The sequence below is a fragment of the Sceloporus occidentalis genome, unplaced genomic scaffold, assembly GCF_023333645.1.
Source record: "Sceloporus occidentalis isolate IW3139 unplaced genomic scaffold, rSceOcc1.0.p SCAF_270, whole genome shotgun sequence".
NCBI lineage: Eukaryota > Metazoa > Chordata > Lepidosauria > Squamata > Phrynosomatidae > Sceloporus > Sceloporus occidentalis.
Window position 1 is genome coordinate 534719 of NW_028317250.1, and position 14461 is coordinate 549179.

The 14461-nt window shown below is 46.0% G+C and overlaps 1 protein-coding gene across 1 annotated transcript; it reads right to left on the reverse strand.

Moving 5' to 3' along the window:
- Window positions 1–5330: 5330 nt before the first annotated feature.
- Window positions 5331–11901, reverse strand: LOC149275711 (general transcription factor IIH subunit 1-like). The gene is made up of 14 exons (XM_089504398.1): window positions 11748–11901; window positions 10950–11142; window positions 10495–10657; window positions 10094–10187; window positions 9740–9889; window positions 9383–9462; window positions 8762–8889; window positions 8130–8217; window positions 7786–7874; window positions 7243–7360; window positions 6803–6893; window positions 6009–6124; window positions 5799–5891; window positions 5331–5417 (listed from the first exon to the last, which is right to left on the reverse strand). Exons 1-14 carry the CDS (start codon window positions 11899–11901, stop codon window positions 5331–5333), a joined length of 1644 nt encoding a protein of 547 aa, XP_089360524.1.
- Window positions 11902–14461: the final 2560 nt, after the last annotated feature.

Consider the following 14461-nt stretch of genomic DNA (forward strand, 5'->3'; position numbering starts at 1 on the left):
GGAGGAACGCGTTAGAACGCAGGGCACATCCCAAAACCTGAAAGAGAATGCACGTGATGTCATCAACAGAGCGCTACCGGCCCCCGCGGACCCTTCCATCTCCTGAATAATTCATTCACTTCCTGGCCAAGCGAATGATGGAGAGGAGATCCAATGAGAGGAGTCGTTAATCATCAGAATCCTCAATTGGACCAAAGGGGTACTAGACGGGGGCGATCTGCCGGCAGGCTGCCTGACTACCAACTGAAATCCATGACTGTTTGCAGGTATGAGCGTCACTAGCATTATTAATGTTTCTATGGACTGCTCTCAGATGACCCCCCCCCCCCCACCAACCGGTCAGATTAACCCCATGATGGTTGTGTAATGATTATTATTTACGTCACTTGCTCTCCTCCACCCTCCGCACGGCCTCCTCTCCCCTCTATCATTGATTCTATGGAGAAGTCATCCTCAGAAGGTCATCAGCGCCGGGGATGGGGAGCGAAACGGGATATCCCCGCAGGACGGGGGGGGGTTATCAGCGAACACAAAGTGCCATTGGAACACAGGAGTGATGGGAGTGATAAAGGGCCATTGGAACACAGGAGTGATGGGAGTGATAAAGGGCCATTGGAACACAGGAGTGATGGGAGTGATAAAGGGCCATTGGAACACAGGAGTGATGGGAGTGATAAAGGGCCATTGGAACACAGGAGTGATGGGAGTGATAACGGGCCATTGGAACACAGGAGTGATGGGAGTGATAACGGGCCATTGGAACACAGGAGTGATGGGAGTGATAAAGGGCCATTGGAACACAGGAGTGATGGGAGTGATAAAGGGCCATTGGAACACAGGAGTGATGGGAGTGATAAAGGGCCATTGGAACCCAGGGGTGATGGGAGTGATAAAGGGCCATTGGGACACAGGGGTGTGTGTCGTTTAAAATTAACTCCTTAATAACCTAACAGCTTCACAAACACCCAGGGTGGACGGTTTTGGACGTTTCTGGTTGTTAGCGGCAGTCGTGCCGTTTCACTTCCCAAACACTGAAAAAGCACCAAGCTTTCTGTCCTTTTAACTCTTTATGTGCTTGACACGTGTAATGTTATCTCTGGTGGTTACAGGGTTAACTGTCAGCTTATATTTTAACAAGTTGTTGGCACTCGGCGATGTACTGAAAGTAACAGAATAACCAGAGGAAGGAGCAGGGATCTGACGCTGGTCACAAGGATTAAATTAATGTCTTTACGAGCCGAGCCCTCCGTACCTAATGTCTCGGCTCGTCTTTGGCTATCAGGTCTGGTTTGGTTTGGTCAGACCCTTTAAATGTAGGGACTGTAAGAAGTGCTGTGGGAATTGTTGATGCTATACAAATAAAAGATAATAGTTAATATTATTTAAAAAGTAAATGCCCCCACGCCCAGATAATCTCCGTCTCCACTGCCCGGGAGGGTAACAAGGCCATTGATTCAGTAAAGTGTGAATGAGTGTGAATTCCGAGCGCGTACTCGCAGCCGAGACTAGTGAAGTTACTTTCAGGCAGATCTACCTAACAGCGAAGCGTTAAATTCTCCACCAACCCGCAGAAACTAATATTAACAACAAAACGACCCGAAACTAAAAGGAAAATAAAATGAGTCGGATACGTGTTATCGCCATAGCAACGAAGGAACTCTTCCTGCTGGCTGGGCTAATGCATCGGTTCCCATGGTGATAAGACCATTAGTCAATTTTGCCGCAGAATTATTATTTATAAATCAAATTAATCTAATTCAGCCTTAAATTCTAAGGCTGAAGCACCTGCCCCACAGAGCTAACACTCTACAGGGATATAGAGGGTCATCATTTAACCCCATCATTGCCATCATTGAAATAGCATTTTATCATTTCTATACTTATTAAACTTTAAGTACTTCATCTCATAAATCTGACTGCATTTCTTGTAGCATTCAATAGAAATATAACAGACGCTTTAATCACAAGCCTGATAAAGACAGTTGCTCAAAGAGCTTGCAATCTAGAGGAGGGCACCGCTGCACTTACCCGAAAGCAGTAAGAGGACGCAGCAGTCTCCTTCCTGGAATGTAAGTGCTTTACAACCAGAGCAGGAATTTTAAAGCCCAGATGACTGCTTCACCAGAGTCGTATGGGACGAGGCCTGTGATTGGCTATCAGCAGGGGCTGTGTAAGAGGGCGCAGGTGATTGGCTGGGTTATGTGGAAGCGCCCCGGGGCAGCCGGACAGTCACATGCGGCTTGTTAGCGGCTGTTCCGGGGTAGCTGACTGAACACGTGAGCTCGGAGTCATAGAAACACCACTCCCATCACCCTCATCCACTGGGCAGCCATCGGGGATATGTGAAATAATGAACCGCTCTGATCTCTCCGCAGGGGGGCTCCTCGTATTAGTTCCCCATCAGCTGTTAAACTGCAACTCTCAAGACTCTCAGACAGTATTTGGGTTGCTGGAGGCTGATCAGTCTTACACTATCACAGATTGTCCTGATTCCTCAACAGGGGAACTTCCTACTAGTCCCCATCTGTCCAACTATAACTCCCAACACTCCCAGCCTAGTACTCCATCTGTTTAACTGTAACTCCCAACACTCCCAGCCAGTGTCTGGTTTGCTGGAGACTAGATCCCTGCCCCTGTAAGGGTCTACACAGGTTATCAAGAGCCCCGCACAGGAAGCAATCCTGTATTTGCAACTCCCATCATCCTTAGGCAGGATTCTGAAGGAAAAGGGGGCTAGAAGATGAGCTTAATGGGAGTTGTAGCTATTTGGCTTGTGCTGTTTTTATATAATTTTTAGGATACTGGAGATTAACCTGTGCAGAATTTTAATAGTAGTCCTATCGCCATAGCAACCGAAAGAATGGTCCAATAACTAGGAACATTCCATTGGTCGCTATGGTGATAGCATCCCTTTACATTAGAATTCCTTTGCACATAATAGCGGCCAGTTTTCTAGACAAATCGAAACAAAAGAATCAATGATTACAAATAAATATAATTAATATATAAATATTTACAAATATATTACAAATAAATATAATTCATATATATTTAAAATTAAATACATGAACCTGATAAAGCGGATACATCGTATCTTATCGTTTATTTATTCAGCGACGCCGGGATTTCGATTTTATATTTCGCTGGAATGTTGTTGGAAGCCGCGTATAGTCTGGTTTTCGGCGGCTTCTGTTCTGAAGTCTTTAATTTACCGGAGCGGTGGTTTTTCACGCCGGTCCCTTTTACCGGACATTTACTTTTTAAATAATTTTTTTTTTTATTTGCTATTTTTTTGCTCGGATATTATATGAATTTGGGGATTGGGTTTCACTCAATGAGGACATCGTTCGTAGTTCCAAACGTTTCTTTATTATAAAGATTTAATTAAAAGCCGGGATCCAGATCTTCTCCGATCAGCCAAGTCTGGACAAATTTAGACCCCTTTTCCCCTGAAAAGGCAATTATCATCAGAAGCGGCTCTGGATGACATAAAGGGACAGTAACACAATGATTGCGACACGACATATAAAGGAACGGAACGTTAAACCCGTGGCTTGATTAAAGACAGAAATCTGGGAATTCTGCGCTGATCTGCTAAGTGACATCATAAGCAAGAGATGGCGGCTGTAACATACACGGGCACAGGTTTTGGGCAGAAAGAAAGGAAACATGGGTACAAAATGTGGCACCTTTAAAGATATCGGTTATTCTTATCACGCTGTTCAGCATAAAAAAAATTAAAAAAAAAGTTGTATGGCTCTGTATGATATTGTGGTCTGGCTCAACATGGGATCTGGTGAATCTATACACATCCGGCTGTATTTTTTTTTTAAATATATAATATATATACACATTTTACTATAACAGATCTAAAGGAAACAAAGCAGAACTATTTTTTTTTTAATTATATGAGCCAATTTATTTGGGGCTAACAATTCATGAAAATGTAAAAAAAAAAAAAAATTGAAATAAAAAATTGCTAACTTTTTTTTTTGCAACCTTCCCCCTTATTCCAAAGTTGCCATCTACGAAAACGGACTCCAAACAGCCCCAAACCACACCGTGGAAGAACGTTAAACCACGCTAAGAATTTAGGAATTACGTTTTATTTTTATTTAAAAAAAAAAAAAAAGTGAGTTTAAATTTTAATTATTAGCATCTCTGCAACAATTCAAGTAATAACTTCTCGCTGGAAACCGCACGGCAACGGGTTCGTTAAAGGAACTTTCGGATTTCATCCACAATGTTAAAATAAGGCGTCTGGTCCAGGAGCCCCGGAGGACGCAAATATGTCCGCCAAGAACGTAAATCTCGCCATAAAAACAAAAAATAAAATAAAAAACGATGCCGCCGTTTCAGTTCATTCTTAGATCTGCATAGATAACGACAAGATTTGCCGAAACATACGAAAAAAACACCAAAATCTATTCATAAAACACTTTTTTTGTGTATATTATATTGGCTTTTTAATACAAGTGTTTAAGAACCTTTACTGGAAATATTTTATGGCACCGGCCGGCATTAACCCCTTAGGGTGATCCTCGCTTTAGGCGCCCAATAAATTACCAAATCACTCAACATAGAGCAAAAATATTTTTGAAGAGTGAAAAATAGTGATTTTTTTTTTATTTTACAAATAAAAGTATGAGGTGGGGGGAGGGGAGGAATTAGTGTCATTGAGAGATCTCATTTGCTGACAATTTTTTTATACGACAGACGAGCACCTGGATTGGTTAATATGGGTCTCATGGGGCGTAACCCCCGCCGTCAGTGCAAATTGTCCGCAAATCTTTGGGAATAAGAAGATTTCCATCTGTTTCAAAAAAAAAAAAAAAGTAACATTTTTCTTTATTTTTAATTCTCTTTAAAAAAAAAAACAAAAAAAACCTTAAACAGGCACAAACTGGAGTCCGGAAACGGAACCCGGAGCCAGCAGGAAAGCTTTCGGTTCTATACCCTGTGCTGCAAGTATTTAAAAGAAACAAAAACAACAAAAAAAGTGAGTCAAAATTTTCCAAACAATTAAATCCAGAAAAGCATTTTTTTTTGTTTGTTTTTAAACGTCTGCAGAGCGGCCGCACCGAGCCGACCCGACGCTCTACGTCTTCTTCTTGGCCCCCCCGGGCTGCGTTGTGTTTCGGCTCCTGTCGCAGCTTTTGCTTGCTGGGCTCGAGGGCCGCGCCGGACGCCAGCGCCGCGTAGCTCCTGGGAACGTTCCGTGCCCTTTGCCCGCCGGCCAGGTTTTTAGTTTTTTTTTTTTTTTACATTTTGTTTTTTAAAAATCTATGCATTTTGCAAGTTCTTGTTTTTAGCGCTCGCGGGGAGAGCCTTCACGTCTTTTTAAGCATGCGTCTGGACTGCCACGTGTGGAACTTGTTGTAGGCGGTCTGTAGCATTTCTTCTAAGTGACTTGTTATCTAAAATACGAATAAAAAATATATAAAATTAGAATTAAAAAAAGGCAAACATTTTCCGGCAGGTCGGCCCCATTCGGCCCCCGTCTAGTCGCCAGTTTTTCCTGCTGTAAAGACTCAAACCTTAATCAGTCGTTGGTCTCGTCTTAGATTCAGGAGCCGTATGTCTATCCCATGCATGTTTAAATCCCCTCACTGTATTACCCTCTACCACTTCTGCTGGGTGGCTGCTCCACTTATCTCCCACTCTGTCACTACACCATAGTGTAGTAAGGGTGTGTGGTTGGAGGCTGCTACAAGGTCACAGGCCTAATACATAATGTAGTTTATTATGAAAACGAACGCCCCGAGTTACTCCCCGACACACGGACTCGAGACGCTTACGTTTGTGCTCAGGTACTGCTTTCGGACTTTCTCCTGGAACGGACACAGTTTAGTGACCTGGAACCTCTCCAAGTTACTCTTCATCTTAATAACCTAAAGTAACAAAAAAAAAAAAAATATAAAATAAGAGAAGAGTTCGTCGCCCCCCCCGCAGGGACAGATATTGGGGTCCGGGAGGTGGCTTTGGTATTTTCTGGGTGAAGACGTTACCTTTTCGTCTAAGAACGGAGTATTTACAGGGAAGCACGACCAGAAATGGCGAAGCAGCTCGCCCACCGCCACGTACAGATGTTTCAGCTCAGACTGGATGTCGCTCGGCACCAATTCTGAAACAAACACAGAATGTTTACCGTTCCTTCCGAGCGTCCGTCACGGCAGCTTTATTACCGACAGCAGGGCGAGGATTTTACACTGGTTTGGCTACTGAGTGTATTCACTAAAGGCTGGTTAAAAGGCACACGACCGTTCAAGCCCAATCATCACATACACTGTGGCTCAAAAGTTTGGGGTCACTCATCTGCTTTCATGGAAAAGAAGGAAATTTCTGGCTGTAACATAATTACAAAAGGGTTTTCTAACCATCAATTAGCCTTTTAAACTTAAACTTGGATCAGCGAACACAACGTGCCATTGGAACACAGGAGTGATGGGAGTGATAAAGGGCCACTGGAACACAGGAGTGATGGGAGTGATAAAGGGCCATTGGAACACAGGAGTGATGGGAGTGATGAAGTATCTCTGTACGCCTATGAAGAGATTACATTAAAAAAAATCAGCCGTTTCCAGCTACAATATAAAACATTAACCCTGTCTGCGCTGGATGACCCCAAACTGTTGAACGGTACTGTAAGTCTTGTATTAAATGCCACTGGTGCTCCTTTCCTGGGATTGCAAATCTGCCCCCCTCCCCTGGTAGCAGAGCTGTAGCGGATCCCAGGCTTGGGAACGCCGTCCGTGTTTTTACCTGAAACATTCAGAAAATATTAACGCCCCGCAGCACTTACGATTTATGGCTTGCTGAGTCGCCCCTTGCATCAAAGCACCGCCAGGCGACAGAGCTGATATCGTACTGCTGGCAGCACTGCTAGAAAGAACCTAAAATGGTTAGAAAAGGAAGGAACGGTTAGGAAGACATCATGCATCAACCCTGCAAAGCTTCATGCTACACAGGAGCACGTCAGCAGGAGAACAGGGCAGCAGCGATCATATATCAGATATGTGAGAGCAGCTGCTGCAGACTGCAATTCCTGTGATCCTCCGTCCATGAAGCATTGCAGCGCATGCACCATCTCTTTACGGCTGCCTAGAGATGAACGGTAACAATATATCCGGAAAGCCATAGGTTGGCCACTGCTAGCCACCAACAGGGCAACGCACCCCAGGGCCAGCTCAGGGAGTCAGACAGCGCATGTACGGACGGATAACACGAGCGAGTATTCCATACCTGAGTTAGCCTTGGGACGTAGCTTTCCATTTGCATTTTAATACCGTGTAGAGAATTAATAATATCCTGGCTGGTTGCATATTGCTGGGACTGAACCGGCGTCGGACCGTGGCAATACCTGGAAGACAGATGCGGAAACACGAGCGTAAAGCGCCGAGTATCACGCGGCCTCCGAGCCAACCCGACATCTCCGAAGAGTAATCAAAAGCCGCAACGTCTTTCCTCCCCAACACAACCTAAAAACAGAAAGAACTCCCATAACGCTCAGCCAGCTGGCGCATAAAATGATGTCCTCTCTCGGGACTGTCGGCTGATCGTCATAGGAGTTATTTCTAATGATAATTAGCGAGCTATCCCTGCTGCAAAGAGCGTTAAAGTAACCGCCGGCAGACAAACAAAAAGCACGGACTACACGGAGTTTCATTCATGAATTTAGTTTAGACTTAAAGCTACGATGGCGACAACTGCCCTTTAACTCCCTCAATGCTTGGGCTTCGATTACATCACGGACTGATTTATTCCCCCCCCCCCCCCGAGACTTACCTATCCGACTTCTTAAGATTCAGAGAAATGGGTTTTACGCCGTTATTGTGCCCTAAATCTTCATACTCTATGGCCTCGTGTAACTTCACCTGAAATAAAGCAGGGTTAACAGACATGAAGCCAAACATACATAGGTTCCTGCGCACTAAATATATCAAGAACAAGTTATTTACGAGAACATCCTATTTGTTTCCATGGCGACTGCACCAAATTCACACAATCGCCATTACTCTGCCCTTTTAGTATTCTGATGAGTAAAATGCAAATAATAATAAACTAGAATACAAAAATCTATAACTACGGCGATTATCCTTCTGACAGTTCCAAGGGCGGCCAAAGTCTACCTTTTTGACCGGGGGTTGGAAGAAGTCGGAATCGCGGGAGTTCCCGTCCGTGCTGCTCGTCTCGCTGTTCTGGTCATTTTGTGCTTCTCTACGAAAGATAATAAAATAAAATTAATGTTACTAATAAATATTATTTCACGTGTAAACTATTTTTTCAGATTTAATAAAAACTATGATTGAGAAAAATGCATTTTTTGTTTTTATCTCCTTTTGCCACCCTGCCCCCTAGATATGCCTCATACCCCCCTATTTGCCACTGACTTTCTGACATTCTTTTTAACCCCTATATGCTACTCTGCCTCCAGAAAGCCCTTTAAAGCCCTAGTCTAGTGAGGCAGCCGGTGACAACCTGAGCTGCTGCTACCGACACTTGTGCCGGGGCTTCTATGAATGAGCATAGGAGGGTCACGTCGGTGCTCAGTCATAGAAGTCCCAGAGGAAGTGCCGGCAGCGACAGAGGCTGCCGGAGAGGAGGATCCGGTTCCCCTGCAGAGCTGCGGGGGATCTGGATCTTAGTCTTGTAGTCAGACCTCTATTTGAGGTCTGATTAGAAGACGACCTCGAATATAAGACGATGGTGCACCATTTATAACATAGTCTTGCTGCCGTAGCGACAAGAAACGAACTCTTACTCTTTTCGGAGTCCCGCCGCCAACACCCGGGCACTGTGGTGATTGTAGCGTTTAATGATGGCAGCGTTGCTGTTTTCCTTTATGGATCTGAAGTTTGATGTCGACGGCAAAGACGAAACCCCGTAGCCCTGAAAACAAGCAAGCGTCATATAGTGAGGAGACATCATCGGCATGAACTACTGAGGGATGCAAAACGAGACACAACTCCCATCACTCACAGGACCTGGCACTGCCCATTTACCTTACTGCAATGTGGGAATTCTACATACTGAATCCAGCAAGCGGGTATTTAAAGGAAAGCGGGTCCGACTGGCAGGCGGATCAGACCCTTCCATTATATGATGATAATGGTAGAAAGCACGGAAAAGAGGTATTTCTGTTTTAATGCTGAAAAGGGAGATTTGTGGAATATTTGTGAACAGGTAATGACCCTTCCTTGGTTTGCTTCGTGTTCCCAAATAAAACAAGTGCAGAAAGTGCAAATACAAGCCAGATGGTAACAATGATTTGCCCCAGGCCTTTTTTTTTTTTTTTTAATTAAGTTCAAAGCTTTTGGGCAAATAATCACCCAACAAACATGGGGCGGGAGGCCAAACTTATTTCTCTACAAAGCACTCTCACCTCATCTAAGCACTTATCGTCCAGAGACATCAAATCGAGCATCGGGTTCCTCACTCCTTGGGAGACGATGGACTTCAAACCTACAAAGAAAAAAAAAAAGTCAGCGAAGAGCTTGGATGGGGGGGGGGGGTCACAAAACCATAGCAGGGTTAACAGGTCACTTGGATGAGCCAAGCAGATTCTGGACCGGGCTCATCAAACCAGACGGTAAGGAAAGTCTCTCCGAGCGTCTGTACGGAGCCTTACGAGGACCAAAACAGCGCGGCGGAGGATGAGCTTGAGCCCTACAGCTCAGCAGACAATAAATAACCCTTCGGTTCCAAGCAAAACCGACCCCCCCGACAGCAAGAACCGTACCTTTCTCATCCATTTTGGCACACTCAGCAAACAGGTCTTTAGCTCCGGTGTTTAGGCGATCTCGGTGAAAATAGTGGGACTGGAAAAAGCGCGTCCAGAACTCTTTCTCCGTCATGTTGTGCGGCACGTTCTCTGCGTACTTCAACTTCACTGCAAAGGGGACGGAGAGGATCATCACATGGCCACGGTCCAGAGAGGTTTCAATAGCCCAGCATTAACGGGGAGAAGGTTCTGACAAGGTCCCTCAATCATATCTACTAGACATGGCTTCAAGGCCAACCTTAACCAAGGATACTGTGCCGGGCCAAACTACCGGGTAGAACCGAAACAACGTTATGCCGGTCTTTGTCCTACCTGCAGGGTACGTCCGGAATATGGATTCTATGATATCAGACGTCAGGTTATACCTCAAGCCGTTGCAACCATCGGACTGAGGGCGCACGTCTGCCTAAAACACAAAAGAAGTCCAGCAAGGGTTAATATTTGTATACTATCCAGAAAAATGAACAGTTCTGGAAACATTCCTTCCCACCACGGGTTCTATAGAGAGATGAACGAAGAAGAATCCTCGTGTGGGAATGGGAGACTCTGTGGCACAGGTGCTCTCTTGCGTTCCTTCAGTGGGTTATGAGACACCATGCCACGGCAGGACTCCGGCCAATGTTTTGGCAAACAAATACCTCCATTATCAGCTGTCGAAACCCAGTAAATAACAATGAAGGGGGGGGGGGGGCATGTCTCATCAGATCTCTTACCAGAAAAGCTGCCGAGATGCCCACTTCTTGTTTGTTGCTGGAAACGGAGGTGTCCAGCGAGTTCAGGCTCAGCCGATTGGCCCAAAACTCCTCGGCGCTGATCACCTGACTCACCACAAGGTCCTTGTAGAGTTGGAACAAGACAGGATCCTCCTTCAGCATCCTTCAGAAAACACATGAAAAATGTGAGAGACCAAAGCGAAGCCGCTTACCGGGTCATTATAGAAAGGTCTACATCAGGGGTGTCCAACCTGCGGCCCTCCAACTGCACCAGGACCACACACAGCTCTTTTAGCTAAGGGGCTGGCTGAGGAGCATGGGAGATGTAGTCCTGCGCAGGTTGGACACCCCTGGTCTACATGCTTCTCTATAGCAGAGAGTACATTTGAAGATAATTCACCAGGCTGCTGCCTCCCGTCTCGATTCCCGAACTCTACTGCCCGTTCGTTACTGACCTGTTTTTTTCTTCTAGCTCCTTGTTGGCTTTCCTCTTAAATTTGGGGAGCAGTTGCTGTAGAAGCTCTTTGACCGCGTCCCGCTCTTTGATTGCTGTGCTTTCGTTTGAGAAATGGAAATTTGTGGTTTCTCCCGCGTGGAGGACGAGCTGCAGCTGGACTTTAGCTTTGCCATCAGGGCTAATTTTCTGACCTGGAATGAAATGGTTATTAAGAATCACACGCCGACCGTTTTCACCACGTGTTTGGTTAACGGATCTACCGCAGTGATCCTTAACTCACCCTCCATCCATCTGGCTGCAATAATCTAGCCTCCTGGAGCACTTACACAAAATGGCGGAGCCACCACAGGGACCCGTTCCTCCAACCAGGGGAGAGTCTGTGCACTGAGGCTCCGCCCTTTTGCGGAAGTACCTGGATGATGGAGCGGATACCAGCGGACGAAGAAAGAAATCAAGAGGAAGAAAGAAGAAACAGAGCTGCGCTAAACGAGACAGGGACGCAGTCAACAGAGAAGGTAGGGAGACATTGACAGAAAGCGAGAAAGGGACCAAAAGGCAACATGATGAGGAATTACAGAGAAGCGTGTGCGAAGGAATGATGAAGAATGCCAGTACAGTTGAGCGTTGGTTCTGTACCCAAAATACACGGGGCGTGAGTGACAGATACAAGCTTAGTAAATTTGCTAAACGTTAACTGCTTTAGGCAAAAGGATCATTTAACGAACCTCATTAGCTGGAGATTTGACATCACTCTTACATCATCATAGTCAGAAGCACAAGCACTTTAGAGACTTACACTTAATATCTCCGTACATGTGGCTCACGGTGAACCTGTCCTTGCCTTCGGGCGCCCAGGCGACCCTTTCCGCCATGAGGTAGAGAGCCCCATCCTGCTTCTTCTGACGCACCTTTTTCACGATGAGTAACACTTCTTCGGATGACGTGGCCATGACATCAGAGGAGGTGGGCGCTGTAACGATAAACCCGGCGTATGGATATGGAATTTAATGCTATAGGCACAGATTCTCGGGGTAATTCCCAAAAACCATAAAAAGAAAGGAAAATCATTAAAGGCAAACGTTGTTGGCAAATATTCCCATCACGCAAGAGGGGGGCACGCCGCCTGCCATGGGGGGGAACGCCGCCTGCCATGGGGGGGAACGCCGCCTGCCATGGGGGGGAACGCCGCCTGCACCCCTCTCTTTATCGGACAGGAGCAGACAGCCGGGACGGGCAGCGGATAATCTGATGACTCAGATCATAAGAAGCGGCAACCCAGGTACCTTCCAGATGCTAGGGGGGGATTACTGCAGATCGGTTTAGACTCGTCTATATCTATCCGACACGGCAGTGGGAGACGGATAAATACAATAAAGCTTTAAAATTAAAAAATAAATAAAAAATGTTTACCGCGTTATATTGCACGGCCCTAATTTATTAGGAGAAAGTTGTAATTGTTCTTTTACTTCCCACGGTTGCTGCGCTGAACGCCCAGCCGGATACGGGGAGCGAGTAAACGTTTTATAGGTTATCGTGACGGATCTGGGTTTAATAAGGCAACGTTCCTGCGTGAAGGTTTGTACGTATTAACCCTTTACCCGCTAGATCGGGTAAAAACATACTTTGGGCAGTTACTAAAACGCATAAACGCGCTACGGAATAAGAAAACTCTGAGATCCGAGCGCAGCTCGAAACACAGGCGATTCAGACGTGGTTTTTGGATCAAACGCCCCCCACAATGACAGGAGTCGCGTAACGGGGCATTTAATCTCTACATTTACTACCCACAGCGAAGCCCCCGGAACCCGGTGACCCGGTAACACAGCTGCTGACCCGCAGATGTATGGATGATGTATGTCTGGTAAACACCCCAGAAAGGCACTCACCAGACGAGCAATGAATGGACAATTAAACAAATCTTTGGATTTCATTAAAAAAACTATTTTATGTGAATTTCTGGGATTTAAACAATACATGGTGCAGGGTATACATGGCTGACGGTGTCCGGTGTGTGTGTGTAATGTATTGTGTAATATGGAGTCTGCGAATATAATACACGGTGGGCACGGTGACCCCCGCCTGGCCCAGAAACCCCTGGTCACGCACCGCTCCGGTCACCCGCACACACGAAGCGGCTCCATGCTCCCAGGGCGTCCCCGCTCACCGCTTCCTCTTTCCTTCCTTCAGAGCTGCGTACGGAGCCCGACAAAGGCCAAACCTCCTGCCTCGCTCGGCCGGTCCCAGGGCGATCGCTCACAGGCAGGAATCCGTCACGTGACCGCAGTGACAGCGATCACCAGTCACACAACTCGCATTGGTTGTTTCTGATCACATGGCAACACTAACCCACTCTCTGGTTGCCGGGGGGATCGGCAGGGATTGGCCTTGGATTGCGCGAGTTCTAAACACCAGAGCATGCGCCAACAAGCGTATTAGACAATAAGCGTCGTGTCCTGGTTTCAACGCAGTTACATAGAGTCCGTCTTACGTCAGTCCAGCATTAAGATGTCTGTTAAATGCCATGAAAACCATGCCCCGTAAACCAGGAATAAGACCATATAGAGACTCTTGTGCCTGGTTCTCTGTTTGCTTTTGTCTCATGTGACACAAATCTACCTATAGAAAGCGAGTTCTACTACATAAGTGCTATTTTATGTGGTCTCCAAGAAAATGGCTGCACCCTAAAGATTAGAGCAAGATATTGTATAATAATAGTTTTTAATAAAATATGTAGGAATAAAACAAATGGTGGTAACAGCCCTGGAGCAGGGCAGGAAGGCAATGGGAACAATTGCCCCTGGGTTGGGCACCTGGTACTTTGCATCAGGCTGATCAGACTCTTGAATGCAAAATCTGGGGCATATCTATGTTACAACACGCGTGACTAAAACACGGCTGGAGACATGCTGTCCCGGTGCATAGAAACACGAGCCACGTACTGCCCCGGAGGAAGCGGCTGCAGACATCGGTGTCCACTAGGGGTCAGCCATGAATAATCTCCAAGCGTCTCGTCCTCACCTTCTTCACTCATCCACGATCCGCAGCTGTCCACGTGACATGCAGGGGATATTACGCAATTCCGCACGTGATGTCATCATAACAGGTGTTAGACACAGATAGCGTGTACTGATGACATCATCAAAAATCATTTTAATATCTAGTGCTGGACAGATCGCAGGAGATTAAACCCATAGATTATGTAGATTTCTTAATATCAACTCTCATCACACTTAGGTCAAGGTATTTCTGTTACACGCGATAATCATTCGTATGCGATGTATGATGTATTTTACTAAGTGTGATGGGATTATAGATACGATGAGCGGCATCAAGATGCGTTCTTCGTGTCGCTTCCCAGGAACAAAGGCCGAGACCGAGCTGTCCGTCCGCGTGATGAGACGACTGTGTATTAATCCCCCCGGGCTCTGTATAAGAACACAAAGCATCACAAGTCTCGCTGGAAACCCCGGCCGACTGCAAGCTAAGCAGCGCAGAGGAGCCTAAAATCAC